Source organism: Leguminivora glycinivorella, chromosome 11 (genome assembly GCF_023078275.1).
Source record: "Leguminivora glycinivorella isolate SPB_JAAS2020 chromosome 11, LegGlyc_1.1, whole genome shotgun sequence".
In the NCBI taxonomy this organism is placed as follows: Eukaryota; Metazoa; Arthropoda; class Insecta; order Lepidoptera; family Tortricidae; genus Leguminivora; species Leguminivora glycinivorella.
In genome coordinates, this window is record NC_062981.1 from 13,708,027 (window position 1) to 13,734,600 (window position 26,574).

At 36.7% G+C, this 26,574-nt stretch overlaps 2 protein-coding genes across 2 annotated transcripts; one reads left to right on the plus strand and one right to left on the minus strand.

The window, feature by feature from the left end:
• The first annotated feature begins 61 nt into the window (after window positions 1-61).
• On the plus strand, window positions 62-8,572 carry LOC125231353 (polypeptide N-acetylgalactosaminyltransferase 1-like). Its single transcript, XM_048136798.1, has 10 exons — window positions 62-272; window positions 357-502; window positions 577-671; window positions 1,868-2,048; window positions 3,478-3,616; window positions 3,835-3,947; window positions 4,006-4,125; window positions 4,184-4,328; window positions 5,673-5,717; window positions 6,032-8,572. The coding sequence occupies exons 1-10, from the start codon at window positions 261-263 to the stop codon at window positions 7,088-7,090; spliced, it is 2,055 nt and encodes a 684-aa protein (XP_047992755.1). The 5' UTR covers window positions 62-260; the 3' UTR covers window positions 7,091-8,572.
• On the minus strand, window positions 8,289-20,752 carry LOC125231466. Its single transcript, XM_048136937.1, has 3 exons — window positions 20,488-20,752; window positions 9,618-9,827; window positions 8,289-8,769 (listed from the first exon to the last, which is right to left on the minus strand). The coding sequence occupies exons 1-3, from the start codon at window positions 20,531-20,533 to the stop codon at window positions 8,555-8,557; spliced, it is 471 nt and encodes a 156-aa protein (XP_047992894.1). The 5' UTR covers window positions 20,534-20,752; the 3' UTR covers window positions 8,289-8,554.
• Window positions 20,753-26,574: the final 5,822 nt, after the last annotated feature.

The window sequence follows — 26,574 nt, forward strand, 5'->3', positions numbered from 1 at the left end:
CTGCCTCGGAAGATAATGTCAATCACTTCACTTCAATAGATTGAATTGATGGATACTTGGATAGGCTGTTTGATTGTGAATTTGTGAACAACTATTTATTCTAGTGACCTGACACAGTTTTATTATCCATAGAAATGAAGAATAGACGACTGTAATGACTACTGAAAACCCATAGGGTTATAGTTGGAGCAGTTTTTGGTGTACTAGTTTTTATTCTTGTCTCTCACTTGAAGTTGAACTTCTGAGATTTTGCAACCGAGATGCTGCAAGGCGTGAGTTTAATGAAACTTTGTATCATTCTTCTGAAAAAGAGGTTTTTGAATCATTAACTAATGAGTCAATGTTTTTATTCTCAGGAATTCTGGTCACTGCTGTGCAGAGGTCGTAAGAAAAAAATTATAACATTAATAATAGTATTGATATTTTTAATAAATGCAATGTTATATGTCAGTATGGAATTATACAATACTATTAGAAGAAACCGTGAAGATTGGAGTAAAAAGTAATTTTATTTTTCATAAATGTTTTTTTTGGCTGTTGGGTTTACATTATTGTTCACCAATTTTTTTGTTATAGTTGGCAAAATGATCAGTCAAACACAGAGAAAGGTGGTATGAGAGTAATAGTTGGGCACTATATCGGAGGCTTTGGTAAAGGAAACTTATCTGATGGTAAGTACATTATGGTATTTGTGACAGCGGGATGTTGCAGCACTGGCAAACTTATACATATCATATCATATTTTTGTTTGTATTTTGTAATATTATTTTTAAATCCAATTTCTATTTCACAATGTCACAATTTGGATTTCTTTCAATCCCTCTTTGCCAAGAGTGGCACTGTGCAGTGGCAGTGGCACAACTTTGTAGTTCATGTGCTCTGCCTACCCCTTTATGGGATACAGGCGTGATTATATGTATGTATGTAATTTCTATTTAATATGTCATATAATATATATTTACTAGCTAATACCATACAAATACATAAACTTGTGCCTGTACTCCAAAACAGGTGTGTAGACCAGAAACTGCTTAAGTTACAGTGTCATTGTTAGCAACAAAGGGCAAAAGAAAAATAAATTTTAATATTGCAGTGATAGATTGCTAGCCCATTGCTCACATCACAATAAAATTAAACCCTTATCCCAAAGCTGACTTCTATGACATTTACAGCAATCTTGAAATTTTTAACTTTTTTTACTATCTAACCAAATGTAGCCAAAAAATGTTTGCCATTAATTAAAATATTGCCTAATTTTATAAGTCGCAAAATTTACTTCATTTTGTATTCTACATTGAATCACTGTTTTGTTAAATATATAATACAGCCGGTGTTTTAAATGGTTATCTGATGGTCATTCATTATGACATTGTTCAGTGACCGCTGGAACCTTGACTGATTAAATATTAGGATGGTGTTTTGTTTATGGTAATCAGACTACAATGAAAGCTACAATAGTTATTTTTGGAATTAAATTAACTATGCAGAAGAAATTAAGTAAGAAAAGTAGTTAATAAAATAGGAAATTTCATTTGAACTTGATGGCACTTATCTAAAATTAATTAGAGTAAGAGAGATATAGATATTTTGTAATTAGCTTTCTCATGTAAATTTTGTGCTTACTGTTTCTGTTATTTATTTTAAGTCATAGTAAAATTGTATGTAAGAATTATTTGCTGATATGAATTAAAATAAATTGATCAAATATCTTCAGGTTTAATTTCAGTTGGAATGGCTTTTGTCTTTACAAAGGAAGGATTTTGAGCAACTTTACCAAAATACCTATTAAATCACAGAATCAGATTTTCTATTTATTCACATACATATCATATATCGTATTGCTGATATGTATGAGTTTTTTTTTTAGATATAATAAACAGTAACAACTATGCGCCAGTCAAAGGCGCCGGGGAAGGGGGTCGGCCAGTACAACTCGCTCAGCGGGAACTCATCACAGCACGGGAATTGTACCAACTGCACTCCTATAATATACTCGTCAGCGACAAGATATCTATTAATAGAAGTTTGCCTGATATGAGAAGCGACAGGTAAGAATTTGAATTCCAGATTCAGGAAAATGCAATTGATGGTTAGAGACGATTCTGAGTCTTAGGGTCACTTGCACATTCCAGGGTCAGCCAACTACATACATACATACAATCACGCCTGTATCCCATGAAGGGGGAGGCGGAGCACATGAAACTACTCAAGTTTCAGTGCCACTCTTGGCAAATAAGGGGTTGACAGAAAACGAAATTGTGACATTGCAGTGACAGGTTGCCAGCCTCTCGCCTACGCCACAATTTAACGCATATCCCACAGTCGCCTTCTACGACACCCACGGGAAGAAAGGGGGTGGTGAAATTCTTAACCCGTCACCACACGGTCAGCCAACTAACCCGTGAATAACCTTATTTCCTCTCTAACAGCATGTCTTTACTCCAGGTTTTAGCATTTACCCCCAGGTTAGTGGCTACCCCTGGAACGTGCAAGTGATCCTTAGTAGGATGAAGAAAGTGGAAAAATGTATCCACATAAATTGTATGTAGGTACTTACCCTTTGACTTCTTATCTGCACTTCACCGATATAAAGTCGCAATTCTGCAAGATTGTTAGTTTAACAAAATTAATGTTTTATGCAGGATGCATTCTTAGGTGACACTGATAGCTATACTTTAAATATTGCTTAATTTCAAAGGCGCGATCCCCACACATGTTGCGTCAACCTATTTTTTAAAGATACTGGCATGCACTCGTATTCCTATTTGGGTCTTGGTGACCCTTTTTTGTGACCTCAACCAATTTCTTAACAAGTACTCTGACCACTTGTGCCACATGTGTTTCCCATCCTATAACTTCGCAGAAACCACTTGTTAGTTATTTTTTTGAGCAAACTTAAAACAACGTTAAAATTGTTTGCCTATGAATATGTAGCTAGCAGCTCTTTTTTTATTTCGATGACAACGATTCCTACTATTTCGTTAAAATCTATAAATGGACTTAAACCCTTATTTGTACGTAAACGTTTACTAAAGCTGACATGCAAATCGTTTGTCCCTTTCCATCACACCAATACGTCGGAAAGAGACAAAAGATTATTTGCCGCTTATTAACATACTTTTTATGAATAAGCGGGTTACTGTTTTAGGCAGGTAATATATAGGTTTTTTTTATAATGTAACTAATGCCTATCACATTTTCTCGGGAACCATACCTATTGTCACAATTCACATTGGCATTCACACATCTATTAACTTTTTTTATGGTTCACACGGAGAGCAAAGTAAAGTAAAAAAATTCTTACTTTAAAATACTCGTAACTTACACAATTCCATTCTTGCAAAACAAATCTAACCGTCTTGAAGATACAGGTGACGTCTAACTGTACACATCAGTATAAAAGACCCTACGTATTAACTTGCTTAGTTGCGTTTGTCAAGAATGCATGTAATTGTGTTATTACATAATCTGTTGCAGTTGTAAGAGCGTGGAATTCAACCTAGATAACCTGCCGACGGCGACCGTCGTCATAGTGTTCCATAATGAGGCGTGGTCGACGCTGATGCGTACCGTCATGTCGGTCATCATGAGGTCTCCTAAGCGGCTATTGAAACAGGTTAGTTAAAATAGTTGTCATTGTCACAGTCTGAAGGACTTATTGGTGGAATTAAACATGGATAGGTAACCTGCCGACGGCGACCGTCGTCATAGTGTTCCATAATGAGGCGTGGTCGACGCTGATGCGTACCGTCATGTCGGTCATCATGAGGTCTCCTAAGCGGCTATTGAAACAGGTTAGTTAAAATACATAGTTGTCATTGTCACAGTCTGAAGGACTTATTGGTAGAATTCAACCTAGATAACCTGCCGACGGCGACCGTCGTCATAGTGTTCCATAATGAGGCGTGGTCGACGCTGATGCGTACCGTCATGTCGGTCATCATGAGGTCTCCTAAGCAGCTATTGAAACAGGTTAGTTAAAATACATAGTTGTCATTGTCACAGTCTGAAGGACTTATTGGTAGAATTCAACCTAGATAACCTGCCGACGGCGACCGTCGTCATAGTGTTCCATAATGAGGCGTGGTCGACGCTGATGCGTACCGTCATGTCGGTCATCATGAGGTCTCCTAAGCAGCTATTGAAACAGGTTAGTTAAAATACATAGTTGTCATTGTCACAGTCTGAAGGACTTATTGGTAGAATTCAACCTAGATAACCTGCCGACGGCGAGCGTCGTCATAGTGTTCCATAAAAAGGCGTGGTCGACGCTGATGCGTACTGTCATGTCGGTCATCATGAGGTCTCCTAAGCAGCTATTGAAACAGGTTAGTTAAAATAATTGTCATTGTCACAGTCTAAAGGACTTATTGGTGGAATTAAACATGGATAGGTAACCTGCCGACGGCGACCGTCGTCATAGTGTTCCATAATGAGGCGTGGTCGACACTGATGCGTACCGTCATGTCGGTCATCATGAGGTTTCCTAAGCAGCTGTTGAAACAGGTGACATGAGTTAAAAAAGTTAGGACTGTCTCAGTATGATTTATTGAGATTAGTGTATATTGCTCTTGAAAATGCCATGCACAGTTAAGTCGATATGACGCTGGGCTGATTTGATAGCGCGGCGAACTCGCTGGCGCTCGTTTAGTTATCCACTCGCTCGCTACTCGCCCAGTGTGATAGCTCCGGTAGCTCCCTTAGGGCTACTTGCACCAACGAAAAGGGAGAGTTAACCCGGGGGTTAACCCACCATTTTATATGGAATTTGACAGATGACAGCCTACTAACCCTGAGTTAAGTGGTTGGTGCAAGTGGGCCTTAGTTTAGTAAAACCATGAGTAAAACTGCTAATATACTTTAGTATGTAGATATTCAAATGCATGGCAGCGATAACGACTTTGGCTTGGTAGGTATTTAGTTGATGAAGAAAATATAATGTTTAAAGAAACTTGTTACTGAACACACTATCTTAATTGTTTTTATTTTCTAATCGAAATCATATCTAAAGTGCATTTTGGAAAGAAATTCCAATAAGCAGATCGATTTGTGGTTTACTAACTACGGAAACATAAAAATGTGGTTAGGTATTATAAGTAGTTTAATATTATGGATATGAATTAAATAGGTATTTTGTCTATGTCGAATTGTCTACCTTAATAATAAATATTAGATACATTATGACTAGGGTTCGGAAATTCGGGAGCTAAGCTAAGCAAGTATGGAGTCAGCTTTTTAAAAATAATATTATTTATGATTTAAATCCCGGGATCCCGGGATTGTATGTAACATCAGAACATTGTTAATGTGTATCAATTGTCGTTGGGTTATGCCTTTTTTAGTGAATTTCGTCAACATATGTACAAGCCGTTTTAACGATATGTCGGCAGCATGTACAAAAAGGACACGTGTTAGTCCATTTAAGGCCTTAATTTAGGTATTGTGTTTAGATGATATTATTATTACTGTTATTCAAATTACGGGAAGTCCCGGGAAATTTATTAGTAAAACCAAATTGAGTCCGCCTCCATACTAGTCAACATCACGCAAAACAAAAGACTGAGGTCGAAGTTTAGGTAAAGAAGCTCCCGAATTTCCGATCACTGATTATGACTCACAAGTGCCTTCGCAACCTTTCAGATAATCCTAGTAGACGACGCTAGTGAGAGAAGATATCTCGGCAAAGAACTTTGGTGTTTTTGGATGCTCACTGTGAGGTAAGAACTTTATGCTCGCATTAGTAGGATATGATGCCAGTTAGAAAAGGTGTCTTGGCAAAGAGCTGGACGATGCTATAGCCAATTTGATAAAACAGATAGGCTAGCAGGGGCTCGGCTGTTGGGAGCTAGGAAAGCTGAGTTTCTCCCTCAGCACCCAGCACACTTGTGTCATAAATCATAATGTGCTGTTATGTCTAACTTACAATGCGAGCCATATTACATAAAACTTACTAGAGATTTAAGCTTTATGCGTTCATATGATTCAAAGGGTACCTATAACATACTGATATCATATTATTGAATGATTTCAGGTAACACAAGGTTGGCTCGAGCCCCTCCTCGATCGAGCGGGAAGCGATGACGTCTTCATATGCCCACACATAGACCTACTATCCGAGGACACCTTAGCCTACACCAAGAGCATCGACGCTCACTGGGGCGCTTTCAGCTGGAACCTCTTCTTCCGCTGGCTCAACCCCAGTGCCGAAGTCATGGCTCAAAAAGCAGAAAACCCCTCCAAACCCTACCCCACACCAGCTATGGCCGGAGGCCTTTTCGCAGTCAGGAAAAGCCTCTTCTGGCGCCTAGGAGGATACGATGAAGGTATGCTTATTTGGGGAGCAGAGAACTTGGAACTGTCCTGGCGGGCCTGGCAGTGCGGCGCCCGAGTAGAAATCACACCATGCTCACGAGTAGGACACATTTTTAGACGACACAGCCCTTATAAATACCCAGGAGGCGTTAGTAAAGTTTTGAACGTTAATTTGGCACGCGCGGCCACTGTGTGGATGGACGAGTGGGCAGATTTCTTTTTCAAATTCAATCCTAACATAGCAGCGATCCGCGACCAACAAGCAGTGTATTCTAGGGTGGAGTTGCGGAAGAATTTAAAGTGTAAAAGTTTTAAATGGTATTTGGATAATGTGTGGCCTCAGAATTTCTTTCCTAGCGATGAGAGATGGTTTGGTAAAATTAGGAGCGATCTTGGTCCTTGTTTAGCGGTGCCGGAGCAGACGACGGGGCTCGCCGTACCGGCAAAGGGGGTACCATGTGGGATTGACGATAGAAGTTGGGACACGATGGTCGTTTATACTCCCGAGGGTAAGATTATGGGTGATGAGAATCTGTGCTTAGAGCGAACCGAAGGTCGCGCCATGTGGAAGGCTTGTAAAGAAACGCCGAAGCAGATTTGGGAGCAGAAAGGGCCTAGGTTAAAAACAAAAGACGGGCTGTGCTTATCGTTAGCACTGATTGATAAACAGGCAGATGGTTTTAATGACATCATCTCGACAAAGAAGTGTCGCGACAAGATGCGTGACGCGGCGACCACGCAACAGATCTGGCATTTCGACCGAGTGCCTTGGCGATAAATGTGATATTTAGAGTACTTAAATATATTGTTTATATATTGTATTGGTGATCAAATTCAAAGTACAATATTCCTCTACATTGTTGTAGTTAAGAATCTCATTATTTGTTTCTTCGTTTTCTCTCTTCGTACTTTTATATATGGTTTTTATGTTAAATGTTTATTGCGGAACTATATAATTAACTGTAATATGTTTTAGATAATGGTAGATAGTAGTACCTTTGATTCACATTCCATTGTATAAAAACTAGTATTACATGTATACTGATGTTTAGATACTCTTTTGCTGATGTGTAGAATAAGTCCAGTATGTTTGTGTACTTATACCGATTGATCACATAGTACCTGTATATATGTAATTTATGAATTGTTTATTGGCCAATCTCATGATATTGCTATTGACTACACTCTACAGTAAAAAATATATTTTAAATATTTTTTCGTAAATTAATACGTACATTTTATGTATTTCAATGAGAAGGCAAACTATCGTACCAGTCTGCGTCACTTTAACAGTTTGCTATTACTATCACATCTTATAATTTTTAGATTTTTTTTTCTAGCTTGGCAACACACGATCGCCGTGGTGACATGGGTCCTAAGACTCATCTTATGCTTAGTTCTACTCCACTGCAAATTTATCTTTGATTTAGAAACGTAGTGTTTGTAATATGAATAGTACACAATGAACGAATATTAGCATTTATTTTTGGAAATACTCATTGCCATAGGCCAGTTGTATTACTCGTAATTATAATTATATGTGTATATTGTACAAATTTTTAGTCGTAAAATAATTGTGTAATTTGCAGCTAAATATCTAGTCTTTTTAGATAATTTACAATTATATACTATGTATGCTTGGTGTATAATATATGACTTATTAAAATTTACTTTTCATATGGCAGCAGTAAAATAACTCTCGAATTTAATAACATATCACTAATTATATGAAATAATGTTATTTTATACATCTAATATAAACTATAAATTCGATGGACCTACTTAAAATTAATATGATTAATTAATCTTCCGATTATGTTTAAAACTGTGTTACTTTATTCGTAACAGTAGGCAATAATGGTTGTGTGATTTTAATTTAACAGTGATATTTGTAAACAAATTAAGAATAGTATGTTAACAATTAAAAATACAAGCTGTATAATTTATAATATCTTATTTTATTTATAAATCCCACTTAAACAAAATAAATGTCACAGGACAGAATAAATATAGTGTGACACAAAATTGTAGAAATGAAATAATTTTCTGTAAAAAAATGTTGCCATGTTTTAAACTTTACGTCAAAAATGTGACAGTTACGAAAAACTCGTTAAATTTCTAAAATTGTAGTAGTAGTAATCACTTTATTGTGTACAACAGTTTATATACAATTTGTAGGAATAGAGATATAGTATGTCGCACTTTACTCATTCGGCTAAAATAACTAGCTACTAAATATAAACTACCCCAATAAAAAGAACATAAAACAAATGGCAAATACTATATGAAGGCTAAATACTTGTATGATAGTTGCCGAGTTGCAATTATTTCTGTTGCATGTGAAACAACGCGCGTCGCTGTGGCCTCTCGCTCGCTCCACGGCCTTTAGGGCGAGACACACTGAGTCCACTTGGACTCTGGGGATGCACCCGCGTATAACGTCCACGGTGTTGCCAACTGTAAATAAAAAAGTTAAATTTACAAGAGTGTGATTAGGGGATTTTATGAAATTGTTTTTCTTTACGTAAATGTTCCTGAGTGTTTTCGAGGTCCACCAAAAATTAAATGAATCAGGGTTAAGTTTAATATGCAGCCAGTTTAATCGAAATCTAATATAAAATCTCTTGGAAGACCAGTGTGCGTAGCTGAATGCACCAACGCTCACGATAATATCTCTTTCGTAGCGCTTCTCTCTGAACGCCGCTCTGTAGCGAACCACACCCAAATATTTTACGTTTAATTACTAATACAAAAAGTTAATACAGTAAAAAAAGGTTTTATTGAAGTTACCAAACTCTAGACAGTCTTTTTATAAATACCTACATATTATACTGATACTCGTCGTGGGCGTATAAAATCAATGTTAACTCTCGAGTGCCTTTCTTTCTTCCGACATGCATTCACTATAGTAACTTTTGTGATCGTTTGCTCAATTATTTATCGCAGGCATTTAATGGACTACTACTAGTACCGTAGATGTCATAGGTTTAAACTCAAGAGGCATGAGAGAGATTCCAAAATCTTATGGCTGTCCTATGTTGACATTGTTGACCAAGTTATAGATTTTATTCTGTATCCAATACGGATGAAATTTTGTGTTAATCTACTTACATGATTTGTCATCTGGTGTTGCTACCATCTTGAGACAGCGGTATTCTGTAGGCACCTTGGAGTCTGCCGACGGCGGTGGGTGCCCCAGATTGTCTATCCACTCGGCAGTGACTGAAGTACTAGGGTGACATTTATCGGGCTTCTCTTGTAACCCAGTTGGGGTGGGATTTTTGTGGGAACGGGAACCGACTTACATGACTTATCATCTGGCGTCGCTACCATCTTGAGACAGCGGTACTCTATAGGTACTTTTGAATCCGTGGATGGTGGCGGATGCCCTAGATTGTGTATCCACTCGGCAGTGACTGAGGTACTGGGGTGACATTCTATGGGGGAACCGGGAAATGTGGCGTCGTCTGGATGGCAGCCGAGGCAGCGTTGTTGGAAGCAGCTTTCTGTTGTCACTGTTGAGGATCAGAAATAGTATTGTTAGAATATGTTATGCTGAGCTGACTGTACCATGTATATATTGTATTGGTGATAGTGTTTGTGGAAGAAACAGGTAGCATATGAATGAAAATTATATTGCGTTTTTCGATTGTAACAGCTCGATTCCTAACGGTTAGCTTGTTTTAAGAAGAGGCACTTTTATTCGAACATGTTCTTAAAATAAACTGTAATCCAATTAAGCTGATGAGGAATGTTTTAAATTAGGTAATAGTACATTACGATACAGGTGCGGAAAAGAGGAATTTCGAAACGAGTGGCGATAAATTAAAACACTGGGTACCAAAGGAAAAAAAAACATACACAAAAATGTTAAAGAAATTTTATTTTGTTGCGTCGTGAAATTGTTTACAAAACATGGTTCTACCCTAAAAGGGTTGTTAAGAATCGATCGCTTTCAGACAAGCGACAGCTTTATTTTACCATGTAATTATTAAGCCGTGTTTCGGTGAACTTTTTCTCGGTTCAGGGCCTAGGTCGAATCGGAAAGTGCCCATCGATCATTTTGATCAGATAATGTATATCTGGAACTTTTTGTATAAGGGAACCACTTGCGTACTTACATGTGTCAGCTTTGTACCTACATTTTATCTTCAAAGGTCTGTCAAAAATGATCAAGGTAGATTTATTCTTCCAGTAAGTACTTGAGTAGGTAGTAATAAATAAGTAACAACATAATCTGAAACTCAATATGAGTTGATTCAGGTACTTACTCCTATTTTGTCAGGAAGACGCAAAATCCAAATTTTCAATGGCAATTGCAGGTCAGTTCTCTGTTCCTACGCTTTTAAAATTCGTCTCTTTTTTCCTGACAATGTGCTTAAGTATTATGCTAAATTATGTATGTGACAAATGTTTAGCGAACTTGCGAGATGGCTTCTGTTCACGGAATAACATTAATTCTGTTTTCTTGAGGCATACAGTTATCAAAGTAAAGTGTGCGATTGCTCTTAGTACCTACTTATCCTTTTGCTGCTTTTTTACAGGACATTAACACAGGTCGTATCTTCAGATTTCACGAAGACGTCGGGAAATAAACCTACTTTCATGAGGTGAGACCTTAGTGCTATTACTCTATACTGTAACAGTAGTGCACGAGCGATCGTGATTACCAATTTGCGCCCCAGAATTGCTCCCTCATCATCGACTCGCTATGGCGACTTGGTATCGATCGACATTTGACTCCTGACATGTTCTTTACAATGCTTCGCTGGCTTAACGTCTCAATCCAACCAGTTTTGGTGTGGTCTATACTTACGCATAGTAATAACAGATCTCAAGTTTTACTACAACCCACGGATGAGCTAGCTCACAGTCAACACAAAAGGTTTTGCGAATTAGATATCTGACATTTGCCCGGTCGCGGTCCCTGCATGTCCAATCTACCTTTACTTGCCCGTAACTGATCGTCGTGCCCGCTTGTAATGACTACTCCGGAGAGCATTTTACGTTTGTTTTAACCGCCGCAATCATATGTCATTTTCTCGCGTTTCGCGCCATTTTACCGGTCATCAGCCCGTCGTTCCAATACAGGCGCGTACGCTGCGTAATTATTGAAAGCGAGAGAATCCGCTCTCGATGCGTCGGTATGCCGAGCTCAGAGCCGACCACTTATTTAACTCGATCATTCGCTTTTCTTTCACTTTTCTCCTTTTGGATTTGACGTATAGCGTAATTAAATTAATGGCGACACGACCCTTTATACTACGTTGACGTTGCGGCATGATTTCCCGGAAAGACCGCAAAGTATCATCTTGTTTTGTCATAGAACACTGACGGCGAAACTAGCCTATAATGAGGCGAAGTGTTCCAATAAGGACAGTTGTACACGAGCCACAATGCCAGCGGCTTTTCTATGATCTGGAGAAAGTTGCCATAAATGTATGAATTTATATTATAGCGAGCAGATTCTTTACTTAGTGCTTTGTATTACGATCGCGCAAAAATCCTGTTTGCGCTCTAGATTCTAATGATATTTTATGACATAATGCAATTTTTTGCAAAGGAACTAACTTTAGTAAGATATCTAGGTAGGTGCATTGGGGTAATTTGGAATCACAGAAATTCTCGGGTAATTTCGAAATGGAAATCTTGATATGATGGAAATAATGGTTATTTTTATGTGACTCGAAATTAGACTGCTTTCGAAATTACCCCAATGCAAATACTTTATGATTATTGGTTTTAGGCTAAAATTTAAGAAACTGCTGGACAACATTGTTTACGCATTTTCCATCAAAAATGTGACAGTTACATAAAAAGTGGCGCCCTCTTTTACTACAAATTGTGTCCCACTTTTTTAAACCTCTATCTATACCAATGTTTTCGGTTTACGCAAGTTGTGCTACATCACAACCAAGTTAACGTATAAAAGTTGTTACATTGCACACTGCTCATCCTTTCTCTCGATGCGCGTCAAAGCGACCCCCATTTGTCTCACTGTTAGTTCCGACAATCTGTCCGTGGTCTTAAGTTGGTGGTCAGCCGGCGATGCGTGAAGAGCAGCCGGTCGCCCGGGAAAGTGGATGATAGGCGTCTGACATAATTGTGCACGGATAAGTGCGTGCACCTTCCATTGTGGCCGCGGCTTTAGATAGCGAGCTTTCTATACACCAAAGTCAACTGGAGGAAGCGATCTGAATGACACTTGGACGGATGGACGTAGTTTAGTGAAATGTACCTATCGATCGATGAAAGTTATCGTTTTCCTATAATAAGTTGTCTAAATGTGTTTAAATATAGACAAAATTAACTGTAAGAGGTGACTGGCAGTAGTTCCCGATTTGAATTTTGAAGCTTCTACATAAAATGTCAAACAGAATGAACAGTTGATTGGACATTCGCATAAAATTAGATATTTAAACAAAAACTGTGGTAGAGGTATATGTTCTTCTGAACCTTAACCATAAACCGTCCTTTAGATATTTAAGTGCACCTTGCATTGTGACCACACCTTTCGAGGGAGCTTTCTACAATAGCCAACTAAACAGAATGAGGGGATAGATAATTAGATATAGCTGATTATAGATAATAGGATTATGTACGTACTATTTGTACCTAATTGTACTTAAATACGGGTGAATAACGTATGCGGAATGAAATCTGGACAAAATTCAATGTCTTATAAAATTAATATACCTAACATAGTTTATTTTTGATATCTTTCGTGATTTTAATTATGTATTGAATATCGATAAATAAAAGAGTTTTCGCCAATGTGAGGCTTCTAACAGAACTTGTGATACTTTATGTCCATCGGTGTCGACAAAACCAATGTTAGCATTTTTTAAGGTCCAAATTTATCTTTCATGTGATAACTTTTTAAAGAAGCTTCGTATGCTCGACATTTTTCACATTCTTGTCCGTAGGATCATTAGTGTTCTCAAAATAATAGTTTTCTTGTCGTGAAATTCCATTTACTCGACATATTATTAGTCATTCATAAACTCAGAAATGCAAAAACAGCTGTTTTTTACATTTTTTGACTTAACGGCGTAGCAGCATTTTCAAAGTTGTTTATTTTATTTTTGAAGACTATAGGCCTAACTTTTTTTGAATGTGTATCGATACTTATGTCTTCAAGATAATTTTTATCACTTTCGCTGCCCCATTCGAATGCTGTCTCGAGCTCTCTGTGAGATTTTGTGCCTTAGGGGGCCGACATTTCTTTTATCAAATCTCTCCCAGAAAACTTGCCAATGCTGTAATGTTTTCTTGGACCACGCTTTGTTGCGGTAGTTTTTAGGGTTCCGTACCTCAAAGAGGAAAAACGGAACCCTTATAGGATCACTCGCGTGTCTGTCTGTCCCTCTGTCACAGCCGATTTCTCCGAAACTACTGGACCGATTTACTTGAAATTTGGCACACGTATGTAAACCTGTGGCCCAAAGACGGACATGCAATATAATCAAATGAAATTAAACGAAATTTAATCATAAGGGGCACTTTTGGGGGGTAAAATTGAAAATTAAAAATCAAAGTTATTACAACTATATTGTGATACATATCAAATGAAAGAGCATTTTATAAGCATTTCAAATATATTTTTTTTATAGTTTTTATTTTGGTAATTTAGAAGTTATTTAAGAAAAATTACCATTCCCCCCCCTTATCTCCGAAACTACTTAGCGTAAAATTTTCAAAAAAATACACGAGATAGCCCTCTACCTGTAGATTACAGGAAAACCTATTAGAAATCTACAGTCAAGCGTAAGTCGGACTTAAGAGAAAAAAACTCAAATTGAGATTTTCACTCACTGCCGCTGCAAGTACTTACTAAATGTTTTGAAATTTTGTGAGCGCCATGGACAGGTAGAAAGAAATTCATTTCTGTTTAGAAATTGTTAAAAATTTTAATCATTTGCCAAAATGACTTAAGTTCCTACTAAAAAAGAGGCGCTTAAGACTGTTTAGAACTGCACTGACCATAATATTGCCCTAATAGGTCCAAAAAATGGTGTATATATACGAAAACAAAAAAATTGTGCCACCGACAACCAAAATCTGAAGTCTATTTGCTCTATCTCTTATAGTTTCCAAAATATACGCAAAATCTTTAAAGTACAAATCTAGTGTACGTTGCTATCACATGTCGTCAGGCGCTCATGACCTTTTTGTTTGGAAATGTCGAAATCCGACTCGCACTTTACCGATTTTCATAGAAAGTTGTGTTTTATTATAGTTTTGAAGGAGGTTTCTTGTTTTTAACCACCAACGCAAAAACGACGGAGTGTTATAATAATAATAGGTTTGACGCTTGACATGTCTGTCTGGCATCATAGCTCCCGAACGAATCAATCGATTTTGATTTAGTTTTTAATGTTTAAGGTGAATTCGTCGAGATTTTTTTTTGTACCACGTAGGTGGCAAACATGCATACGGTCCGCCTGATGGAAAGCGGTCACTGTTACATATGGACGCCTGCCACTCAAGGAGTGGCACATGTGCGTTGCCGAGTCGACTCATTAGAAACTTGTACAAACCTGTACTTAGAAGGGATGTACTCAAAGGACCGAAGGAAGGAGGAGGAAGGAAGGAGGAAGGATCTATTGTCCTAATTACTTCCGTAGGTCCTCCAGTTGCGATACAGGCTGCCAACATTTTAATTACACTTTGTGCATTTTAATCTTTCGGGTCGCATGACCACGCCGTTGATAGTTCATAATTAATGGGAAAATACTTGAACAGGCATCCACGACTACTTTCCTAGGTTTAAAGATTGATCAGGGCTTAAACTGGGACCAGCAAGTAGATAAACCGTGTGGTAGTCGGGGCAGTGCGTGCTTTGCCTTAGGTCGAGTTGCAAAGTCTGTGGCTCCAGAAGTAGCCCGGACATGCTATTTCGCCACTGTCCATTCATTAATACAGTACGTTGCGGAGGTCTGGTCTGGGGATGTTGTCCTGAATGGGAGAGGGTCTTTCGCTTTCAGAAACGAGCTGTCAGGATCGTTGCTCAGGTACCTGTAGACAGTAGACACTCCGGCCAAAGAACTCTTTAAAAAATAAGAATCCTTAAGCTAGGAACACACTACGCGGACGTCCGTCGTAAATCGACCGCGGACGGGGATCTGGACAATGAATATACACTTAACCGTGCAAACTATCGGTCGACGGACCTGGACGTGGCCTTGAGCGCATGGACGTCCGTTCGAAATCTGGCTCGCTGGATGTTTTGTTCCGTGCACACTGTTCGGTCGCGGTCGCGGTCGATTTACGACGGACATCCGCGTAGTATGTTCCTAGCTTTACACTCATTACACTGCCTGCAATAGTTATCATGCAGGTAGCCATTTATGTAAGAGAGAACTTGGCAGCATACAAAACCAGGGGCGGCTCATTCCGCGATTCTATCGCCGCGCTACAAGTACATGTCAGCGGCCGCGAGTTCGCGGCCCATTCATTGGCGACGACCTTCGCGCGGCGCAATAATAGTTATTTGTATAATAGTTATTTGAAGAATCATGAACTTGCGAGTTATTTATAGAATCCTGAACTTGCGAGTTTTTTAACACACGAGAAGTAAAATACATTTGCACCCGAGTGTAACACAAAACTTTTCCCCTCACTGTAGCGAGGAAACTACAACGCAAGAAATGCGTTTATCACTGCTTCCAGTAGTTCCACAGGTGGTAAATGATCTTTATTACTAGATTCACCTACTTTTATCAATTTTAAAGCAGTTCATTTGAATTTATTCAAGGTCAAATTACTTTACCCACTCACTAGTGGGTAAAATGCGTTTTTACCCGCTGGTATTGAAGGACAAAACACGTGTTTCCGAGCTAGTGAGGGGAAAAATTCAATGTTGGCTGCTCGCGTGCGGTCCGTTTGTTAATGTAGGTAAGAATTTAGAATGGCGTCATTTTGTGAACATCAAAGGAGCCTTCCGTACTTGTACTATTATACATAATATATTCTGTGACAAAACTAATAACATGTGTTCCAAGTACAACATTCGAAATGCCGGAAAGTTAGTAGGTATCGACCGTAAATTGGCGAAATCCAATTTACGGTCAAATTAACACATGTGATGGACCCTGCCGTCTATAATAAATTGCCGCAATATGTGGTTGAAGCGCCTAGTGTGTCGAACTTTAAGTACCTATCGCTTAAAAAATTGGCTGGTCGAGCACCCGTTCTACACTAATGACAATTTTTTTATTACCTAATTAGAAAAATATTTTTGTGCATTTTTTATGTGAATATTGCTTAACTTTTTGTAATTTCAATCTTCTGTCTATTTATTCTCTAAGTATTATTGCTGTATAAATATTATTTTTTTAAATCAAATCTTGACGTGTAAAATGGCGTTACAAATATGAATAAATGAATATGAGTATAAGTAGTATGATTATTTTAACCATTGAAAGTTTGTACGGAACCCTCGGTGGGCGAGTCCAACTCGCACTTGGCCGGTTTTTTTGTAAAGAAAAAGGACGCAAAAATATTATAAATTGACTGTTAGCTTCTAACCCTTCCTACAAAACTTTCCTCGGGCTTTGCATTCGGTCACAGAAAATTGGTATGTAGAAATTACGGTTTACTGACGATTCGCCAAAAAATGTTTCCCAAAGTTTCACATCCCAAACTATTATTCCCAAATTATCATTTCCCAAATAAACGTTTGGCAAAACAACTTATCGCAAATTGACATTTAGCAAAACTTGTTTTGGCAAGTATTTGTTTCCCAAAATATTTACTTGGTCAAATTTCATTTTACTAAATATTATTTAGTCAAAGGTATTGTTAGGCAAAATTTCCATTTCCCAATATATTGTAATTAAATGGCGCACTGGAAATTTGTTGGTTGATTTTATACTTTGTGTCCAAGATTTGTGTGAAATAATGTGTGTGTCGTACTTTTTTTCCTTCTGCTGCAAATGTCAAGGATGACATTTTCACTTACGGATACATTTTATTAAATAAAAGAAACCTGATGTTTTCAAGACCATTAAGTATGTTCTATTAATTTTTAATTACTTTAAAAAATCATTTCCGGTTTGCTCATTGTGAACCTAACACGCTCCTCCTCGCTTCGCTCGTCGTCGCACCTAAACTGACTTTGTCACACACGACTTTTCTATTACAATACTAATAAAATTATTACATTACATTTATGCCTTGTAATATTTATTGTCAAACGTGGCTTTGCATGGTGTAAGTAGAAACATTTTTTGACAAAAAAAAAAGTTGACAAAATAATTTTGTCTAGTAATTAATTTGACAAAAATAAAGATGAGTATCCTTTTTTTGTCCAACTGAAGCACTTGGGAATAAAACTGAAATTATCATTTGACAGATTTTAACTTAAATTTGGCAAAAAAATCTTCCCGTAGAAATGAAAATGCAAATGCCTAAATATTTTCGAACTTTGCGATGTGAAATTTTGACCAAAACATGTGTTTGGGATATAAGTTTTGCCATTAAAAACGTTTGCGAAATAAAATTTTGTCTAAATAAAATTTGACAAAGTAAAATTGTGCTAAATGATAATTTGACCAAACAAATTCATTGCGAAACATATCTTTGCCAAACAATACTTTGGGAAATGAAACTATTGCGATATGATTATTGGGAAATGAAATTTGACGAAACGTTTTTTGGCGAAACGGCAGGACACCAGAAATTACAAACAGTTTCGCTAGGTCGTCCTTCTCGATTGACCATCATTTCGAGAAAAGGAATCCAATACTCATGAAACTTACCAGTTTAAATGACAGATATGTAATCTTTAATCTGGCATTTATACATTATTTTAGTTTATTTATTTACTTACTCTGTACAATATCAAAACTTTGTCCAGATTTCATTCCGCATACGTTAACCTACTGTTGGCACTTTTGAGCTTTTATAGGGACTTCTTATTCATCGACTACGGATTTTAAAATGTTGTATACAATAGGTACATATATAGAACACAACTCATTATAGAAGATTAAAAGTAGAGGTCAACAACTGGCCATTTTATCGCTAAACATCGACCGGAACCTAGAACTGGACTTGACAGATGTAGGTATTAGAATTAGAACTGTGAGGTGTATTGAACTTGTGCTTTAAAATAACAGGCTTCATCATTTTCAGTTTTGGTACTACAGACTGAATAATGGAAGACTATCACAGAAGAGAGAAGAAGGCTACAGGTGGGATTGGTGCTAGACTAATACTTCAGGTATGTACCTACTTACTTACTGTTTTAGTTAGGTATTTATCGCTTCCAAAATCTACAAGCTGTTGGATTTGGATGAAGAATGTGCTCTGATCTTCTGATCAATAATACGATAAGTATCTACTTGCTTAATGCTTTATATGCTAGGGTTAAGCTATATGACTGTGTGTGAACATGTAGCGGGCACAATACAAAGCTACAAGCTGTTTATATATACGGCATCTGTATTCTACAATCCATAACAGTGCATGGCATTCTTTAAAACAGGAACTAGATGCAGTTCAAACGCTATCTATTTATACCGCCGTCACAGACTCCGCGTGCCCCAATTCATAAACAAACGACGATCAGCATAAAATCCCGTGCCCACGCGCGTGTCGACATGCTCGGATGCTCATTGACAATGTAAATACGTTTGTCAACAGTTGAATAAATAAATATTTATTTAGCAGTAGTTGCTGGACGGGATGAGCTGGTACAATGCGTTGTCGCGGCCGTAGGCGACGGTTCCAGTGTAACGACAAATGGTATTTCGTGATATACATAATGTTACTCAATGGATGTTGCCGCGTTTTGTATATTTGATATGTATATTTGTTTTTTTGTTGGTTTTTGGATGCGGAAGGATGCCTTAAGTGACATGTAAAATGAAGTAAACAAATAGCTAAGTTTTGAAGGTAGGTATAAATTAAGCGTTTGGGAGTCAGTCAGATTTTAATGAACCATTTTAACAGATGGAAATCTTTCAGCATTTTAACAGTGATTTTATTTGGCATTGAAATAAATTTATGGTTTTGGTAGGCAGAGATTACAAGCGATAATAAAATAATGTTATAAAAACATCATGTCAAAAGATAGCAAAAGCTTTATACGTGACCGAGTCTAGTTCAAGGTTCCGCTTTGTCGTTTCTAGATTTCGAGTCACGGGTTTCGTTAAAAGTGGCAAAATTTCATATCAAACTAATGACTAAGGTAACGGACCCAATCATGGACAGTTTAAGAAAAAATTTTTGCCTGTTTTTGATATTTCACTGATAAATGTAAAAATTCTACCGTAAGCGTGTTAAATCTTGAATGTCCTATCCTTCTTTTACATTTCAAGCGTATTGCAGAATAGATACTCCTATTGGTTTCTTCATAGTTAACAAATTAAAACTAGGTGTTTTTTCTCCAATTATGGACGGCAGTTCTCCAGTAATGGATCCCCCATTATGGACAGTGAAATAAGTTTAAAATTTTACTTTTAAAGCCAACTGATACTCAAAGAGTCAATTTTATATACCATAAATACAATTAGTTTGGGTTATTTTAACATAGGATTGTTTCTTGTTAATTTTGGGTTTGTAAATTGTTCCTTGTCCATTATAGGAGGTACGCAGTTTTTCGGTTCCAGTAATGGACACTCGCAAAATAACGCTGTTTCTTTATATCTTTGGAGCAACAAACTAGTATGTTTTATACCTTATCTCATGCTTAATGCAGTAAGTAAAACGCATTCAAGTTTACACCGAGTATAATTTTTTTATTATTTTATACATGTACTCAACTCTCTTAGCAACATTACTAAGAATTCGTCTTGATATTTTTTTCAGTAAACTGGTGAATTTTATCTTGTCGCCAAATCCTTCAGAAATAACAGAATTAATTGAAACTTCAAAATGAAATAGCTCTATAACTCTAGTTTGTGCTACATAGCCGTCAGTTTTTAGAAACTAATCATAGATACTTATTTTTAAAGATTTGTGTTTTTTTGTCCATAATGGCATCACCGTCCATTATGGGGTATTTTACCTTAATCGAATCGGTTTAGCGACATAAAGCTAGTCTACTGTCTTTTTTAAATCCCTATGTGCCGCTGTCTACCACTTATCGTTTTATCATTATCAAACATAGTGTGAAAACAACGCAAATGTTGTCATTGTTTCTATCTTCAACAAATGAATGTAACTTACCATACGGAACCAATCCAATCACACTAAAAACTAAAAACACTAACATTTTCGTTCACAATACAAAGTTTTTCTTTACTGACTAACACCGATCACCAAGGCATTTTGTTGAACACTATCTCCCCTGCACCATGTTATCTATGTTCGAGTTTTGTTATCGCCAGCACCATAATTTACTCGGACAATCTTTCCAGCGTTTTTAGGACTGTGTACTTTAAAAATAGTAGGATATTCGATTTAGTAGATAGTTGCGGTTCGCAGTGACAGCTGAAGACTACTGTAGTTTAGACTACTGTATTACACGCAGCAGATACCAAAATAAATCGTATCTGGAGTTTTGATTATTAGCTCGCACACATAGATATTATACTCGAATGGATTGCGATTCTTGACGTGCGTAATCAAACTATAGTTATTAATAGTTACGTCGTTTATAAACAAAATTGACGACCGAGTGTGGATTGAAATTTGAAACCCGAGTTCGTAATGCCACCACCATCAGTGTCACTGTCCTCACACTAGTAAGGAAACAAATACATAATGTGCCAAATTTTTAAAAAAACATACAGCTTTTACCAATATATGTGTGCCTCAGTTATAAATTCAATTACTCGATTTTCTCGTAAAGAGAGCAAGATGCACTGAATACCCAAATCGTGCGTAATTTCCGTGTAGCTGCGATCGGTTCCGTAACATCGGCGTGGGCGGTAATGAATGTGCCGGCATTATTCGCTAATTAAATCCATGGACTTAATTCTGAAACGGAAAACAAATGTTGATATAATACGACGTGTATGCCTATCTCCGAAGCTTACTCGTATGTCTACGTAAGCACCGGTTTATTTAATTCTATAGACAAATACAGATTTTATAGTGTTAGCTAACATTAACTGGTAAAAATGTATATTTTGAATGTTGTACTATCTCCTATCTTATTAGTTAATAGTAATTAATCTACCATCTACATAATTAATAAAGTGCTCATGAAATAAAACTATGGAAACGGATTCGGGCGGACGAACGCTGTAAAGAGTTCGAAACGTCGGGATGTATTTTAAATTCATTATACGCGATTTAATCCGTTTCCATAGTTTTATTTCATGAGTAACTATCGCGGTAACCGAAGACAATATTAATAAAGTGCTGTTTTGAGAGTATCATAATAATATTTTTCTACTCGTCGACTGTAATCTGTCAATTAGGACACCACAGACTAAACTATAAGTGCTAACTTTTCAGTGTTGGATACTCTATGGCAGTTCCGACTCAACTATAATAATTTCATTATAGTTGACTTTTAGTTAACTGTAATAATTTCAAAAATAGAACTTCATACAATTTCTATACTAATTTGCGATACCTGGCAAATTTGTCGGCATCTAAAACACATTTTTTTTATCTGTCGCGTTATCGGCCAATCAGAGACGGTTATTACAAACAATTGGTTGCTAGGTAATTCGATGTTGATACAACGGTGAACGACGCTATTAACATTAATTTCAACTTGCATGAATGATGATATTTCCGTCCATTGATGATGAAGATGATGACTCGTAGAATAAGTATTGTATACAATAGTGATATAATTAAGCTTTTTACTCTCGTAATACCGTACTATTAGGCCACTCAGCAAAGCTTCGTGGCCTAAACATGGTACTCGACTGAAAAGCTTTGTATTATATCACGATTGTATAAAATACTATTAATTGCGAATCTAAGACATTATTTTCTCATTTCTTTATCATTGATTCACGCCCCTGTATGGCCGTTTATTGAAGACTTTTCGCAATGGTTTCAAATCTTCTTAGGTAGACGTTTATTCATCTATTTAATGATATAATAGGTAATAGGTATTTAAGGTACAGTCCTATTGGGACTAAAATTGTCTTTGAAATTTCTTTGAAATTCTACAAACATTTTAAAATATCAAATGAATGTCAATTTTCGCGGGACGCATATAATTAGACGCAAACGCATGATGCAGTCAATACGATCTCAATATAATTTAACGCTAAGTACCGGTTTGAGAATAGCACCCCATGCTCGAAATAGTCCAAATACTACAAAGTTCAAAACCAGCTTTACATTTTTGGGCGACACTTTTTGGCCATTTCCACGCATCTAATGATTTCAAAGACACCGAGTCGTTTTAAGATGCCGGCGCAATAAAAACCTATTACTTACTACACATTTGGTAATATAATTTATCACGTTTAAATAGACGTTAGACACTGGACTGGGAGTAGTTGATTTGTTAGATGATCGAGACGTTTAAGACGTTTTTATATAGCTAGGGGGTTATTCCTTATGCTATCGAGCTTATCCAATATCCATACCTACTAATATTATAAATGAGAAAGTGTGTGTGTCTGTTTGTTTGTCCGTTGTCACGGCAAAACTGAGCGACGAATTGACGTGATTTTTTTAGTGGAGATAGTTGAAGGGATGGAGAGTGTCATACGCTACTTTTTGTTTCTTTCTAACCCTCCACTTCCCTAAAATGGGGGGTGGAAGTTTGAATTTAACGCTAGCGAAGCCGCGCACCGCGCCGAAAAAGCTAGTACTTAAATTATGTGATGTAATCTTGTTATATTGGTGAACAATAAAGAATATTTGTATTGTATTGTATTGTACTTATTTTATAATTTCAATCTTCAGACGATAGCGGATGATCTCGTGATGCAACGACGACATAAAAGTTTCGGCAACCCGCGTTTTTTTTATGGAGATTTGAATAGTGCGCCAAGCAACACGAGTTGGTAACACAGGTATCTAAACAAAGTCACCCGAAAACGAAATGGTTTACACTAAAGTCTCTAACGGTATTCCGCCAAAATTAGAGGCATCTAGTTTAAACAACTAGGTATCTGCATGTTATTCAAATTAAAAACGTACAAGTAAGGTATGTCGCAAATTCTGACCAATATAAGGTATCTGTACACTATTCCGGGATAGTAAAATGTGGTACATTATTCCGGGATACTTTGGTTTTTGTCGCAAAATAAGGAAACTATCAGTAAAATCTTAAGTTAATGCAATATTTAATTAACTATAGATCAAATAGAACCGAAAAAGTCGATTTTCGGATATTTATCTTATCTTTTGAAGCCATGAGGTACCTCCAAATGCGTCAGTCGCAACCACGCAGTGGTTTCTATGGGCGTGTTTGACGGTGAGCTTAACGCGGCAGCGGAACTTCGTAAGGGTTTGCTGTGATGATGGTAAGTTTATTGATATTAAATTTGTATCATAATTGTCTTATAGTTATTAAAAGACATTTATATCATCTTTTCAAGTTAATTTAAAACATATTTTTATTAAAATGCCCGCTCCCGGAATAATGTACACCATTTTGACGAGGTGTACATAATTGCGGGAGTATCACGGAATAACGGAAACACAGTCCGTAATGTTTTTGTGTCCTATTACTATTTACGGTTTAGTATATTTATATATTTGATGTAAATACATTAAGTAAAGATTACAGATTATAGTGACATAATTACGGTACATATATTTTTTAGATTTTAATCTCATAATTGAATACGAAATGTATACTCATTGAGTAATACGTGCGAAATATTAGACTGTGCCATCAATATTAAATTTGTTTTATTTCATAAAATTAAAGCACAAAGTTTATTTATTTCAATGTTTTGAGTGTAATTGTTATATAATCTTCCAATATACTAAGAAAAAAAATCTTGTTTATGTTTTAATATAGCTTTTTTTTGACTGCCGTAATTAAGTACACGACTTTATATGAGTGTATCTTATTCCGGTATACTTATATAAAGTATATTAAAATATATAAACTCATAAAATAAGGTACAAAGACCCGGATATTATGTTCTTAAACTTCCTTAGTTAGCTAAAAATTTTTCAATTTTCAATTTTCAATTTCAAATATTTATTCAAGTAGGCTTAATTAAATAAGCACTTTTGACATGTCATACAAAATATTAACAATTACAGCTTAAGAATTACAGATAAGTATTACAATAATAATTATATTACAGTTATACGAAATTATATTAGTAAATAATACAATACAACAGTATAATATGGCAATTAAATATTATATAAACGGTATTAGCTAGTATTTAGAGTGCGCAAGTCAACTCAGTCCCAGGCGGTTTTGTCATTAATATAATCCTTAGTGCTATAGTAAGCCTTACACATTAATCTATTCTTTACGTATTTCTTCAGTCTATGTAATGGAAGTTCAGTTATAGTACTAGGCAGTTTATTATAGAACCGTACGCAGTTACCCACGAAAGAGTTCCTGATTTTTTGTAACCGTGTGGTTGGCATTGCTAGTTTGTCCTTGTTTCTGGTATTGATGTTATGAATGTCGCAATTTCTTTTGAAGTTATCTTTATGTTTATGGACGTAAATAATATTTTCATAAATGTATTGGGAGTATACAGTCAGTATATTAATTTCCTTGAATTTATTTCTTAGCGAAGCTCTAGCACTCATTTTATAAATAGAACGTATGGCGCGCTTCTGGAGTACAAAGACAGTATTGACGTCAGCAGCGCTACCCCAGAGCAAGATGCCATATGACATGATACTGTGAAAGTAGGCAAAGTATACCAATCTTGCTGTCTTTTCATCTGTTAGGTGGCGAATTTTAGATACTGCAAACGCTGCAGAACTGAGTTTGTTTGCAAGAATATTTATGTGCAAACCCCATTGCAGCTTGGCATCCAAAGTTAGGCCTAGGAATACTGTACTGCTGGTTAACTCCAGTTCCTCATCATTGATGGTGACAGTTGTTGGTGTAGTTTTGACATTAGTAGTCACGAACCTTACATATTTAGTTTTCCTTTCATTTAACAATAGGTTATTGACGTTGAACCATTTCACTATATTAGACAAAGCGCTGTTTACATGATCATTGGCATCTACGTGACGTTTGACTTTAAAGATGAGAGAGGTATCGTCAGCAAACAGTATTATGTCATGGTGATCCTTAACTAAGTGAGGTAAGTCATTTATATAAATGAGGAACAGGAAGGGTCCCAATATAGAACCCTGGGGTACTCCCATGGTAACTAGTGACCCAGAAGACCGTTCTCCATTGACATCTACTCTTTGGATTCTCCCATACAAATAAGATTTTAACAGATCCAGCGCTTTCCCTCTAACTCCATAAAAATAAAGTTTCCTGACGAGTGTTTCGTGACTCACGCAGTCGAACGCCTTGGATAAGTCACAAAAAATGCCTATGGCATCCTGTGACTCCTCCCAGGCATCGAAGATATTTTTAACTAATTCCACCCCTGCGTCAGTGGTCGATCTGCCCCGCGTGAACCCAAACTGTTTATTGTGCATCAGATTGTTGCTGTGAAAGTGATTTAATAATTGTGACAATATTAATTTTTCAAAAATTTTACTTAGTGTAGGCAGAACTGAAATGGGCCTGTAGTTGGTGGGGTCAGTTGTAATACCTGTCTTAAATATAGGAATAATTTTACTCTGTTTCATGAGGTCTGGAAACTCGCCAGAGTCGACGCAATTGTTGAATATGAGTACTAGGTGAGGTACCAGTAATTCGATTAGTGATTTAATGAGATGAATAGAAACCCCCCAAAGATCAACAGTTTTTTTAACATTGATGGCCTGAAATGCCTTAAGTACATCTAGCTCAGTAACATGTTTGAACCTAAATTCAATTAAACATTTCGGCAAGTTATTTTCTAACATTGTGGCCGCAGAAGAACTTGATGAGTTAAGATTCTTAGTCGTGGTAACTGGTATGTTTGTAAAGAAAGTTTCAAATTCATTTTTATACCGCATATTGATTTGTCCGTCAGCCAGTCTGTCCGTCTACGATTTAGCTCAATCATCATTCGTACTAGAAAGCTAAAATTTACATGAGGACAATACATAATAGGATAGACATATATAAATATAAAATAGTACCTATGTAAACCGATTTCATCAAACATGGCTAAGAAGAACACTCTCGATTAATTCAGCTCTTTCAAACGAAAAAAACTAATCAAAATCGGTTCATCCATTCGAAAGCGATGCATTAGACAGACAGACAGTGAAACTTATAACACCCTGTCGTTATATCAT

Bases quoted from the DNA above. Each gene is read 5' to 3' on its own strand.
- LOC125231353 (XM_048136798.1), top strand. The intron at 503-576 runs GTAATTTTATTT...TTTTTGTTATAG, and splicing joins CGTGAAGATTGGAGTAAAAA to TTGGCAAAATGATCAGTCAA. The intron at 672-1,867 runs GTAAGTACATTA...TTTTTTTTTTAG, and splicing joins TAAAGGAAACTTATCTGATG to ATATAATAAACAGTAACAAC.
- LOC125231466 (XM_048136937.1), bottom strand. From the start codon at position 20,533: ATGTTAGTGTTTTTAGTTTTTAGTGTGATTGGATTGGTTCCGTATG. The intron at 9,828-20,487 runs GTAAGTTACATT...GATCCTCAACAG, and splicing joins GATTGGATTGGTTCCGTATG to TGACAACAGAAAGCTGCTTC. The intron at 8,770-9,617 runs GTAAGTCGGTTC...TTTTATTTACAG, and splicing joins GACGCCAGATGATAAGTCAT to TTGGCAACACCGTGGACGTT.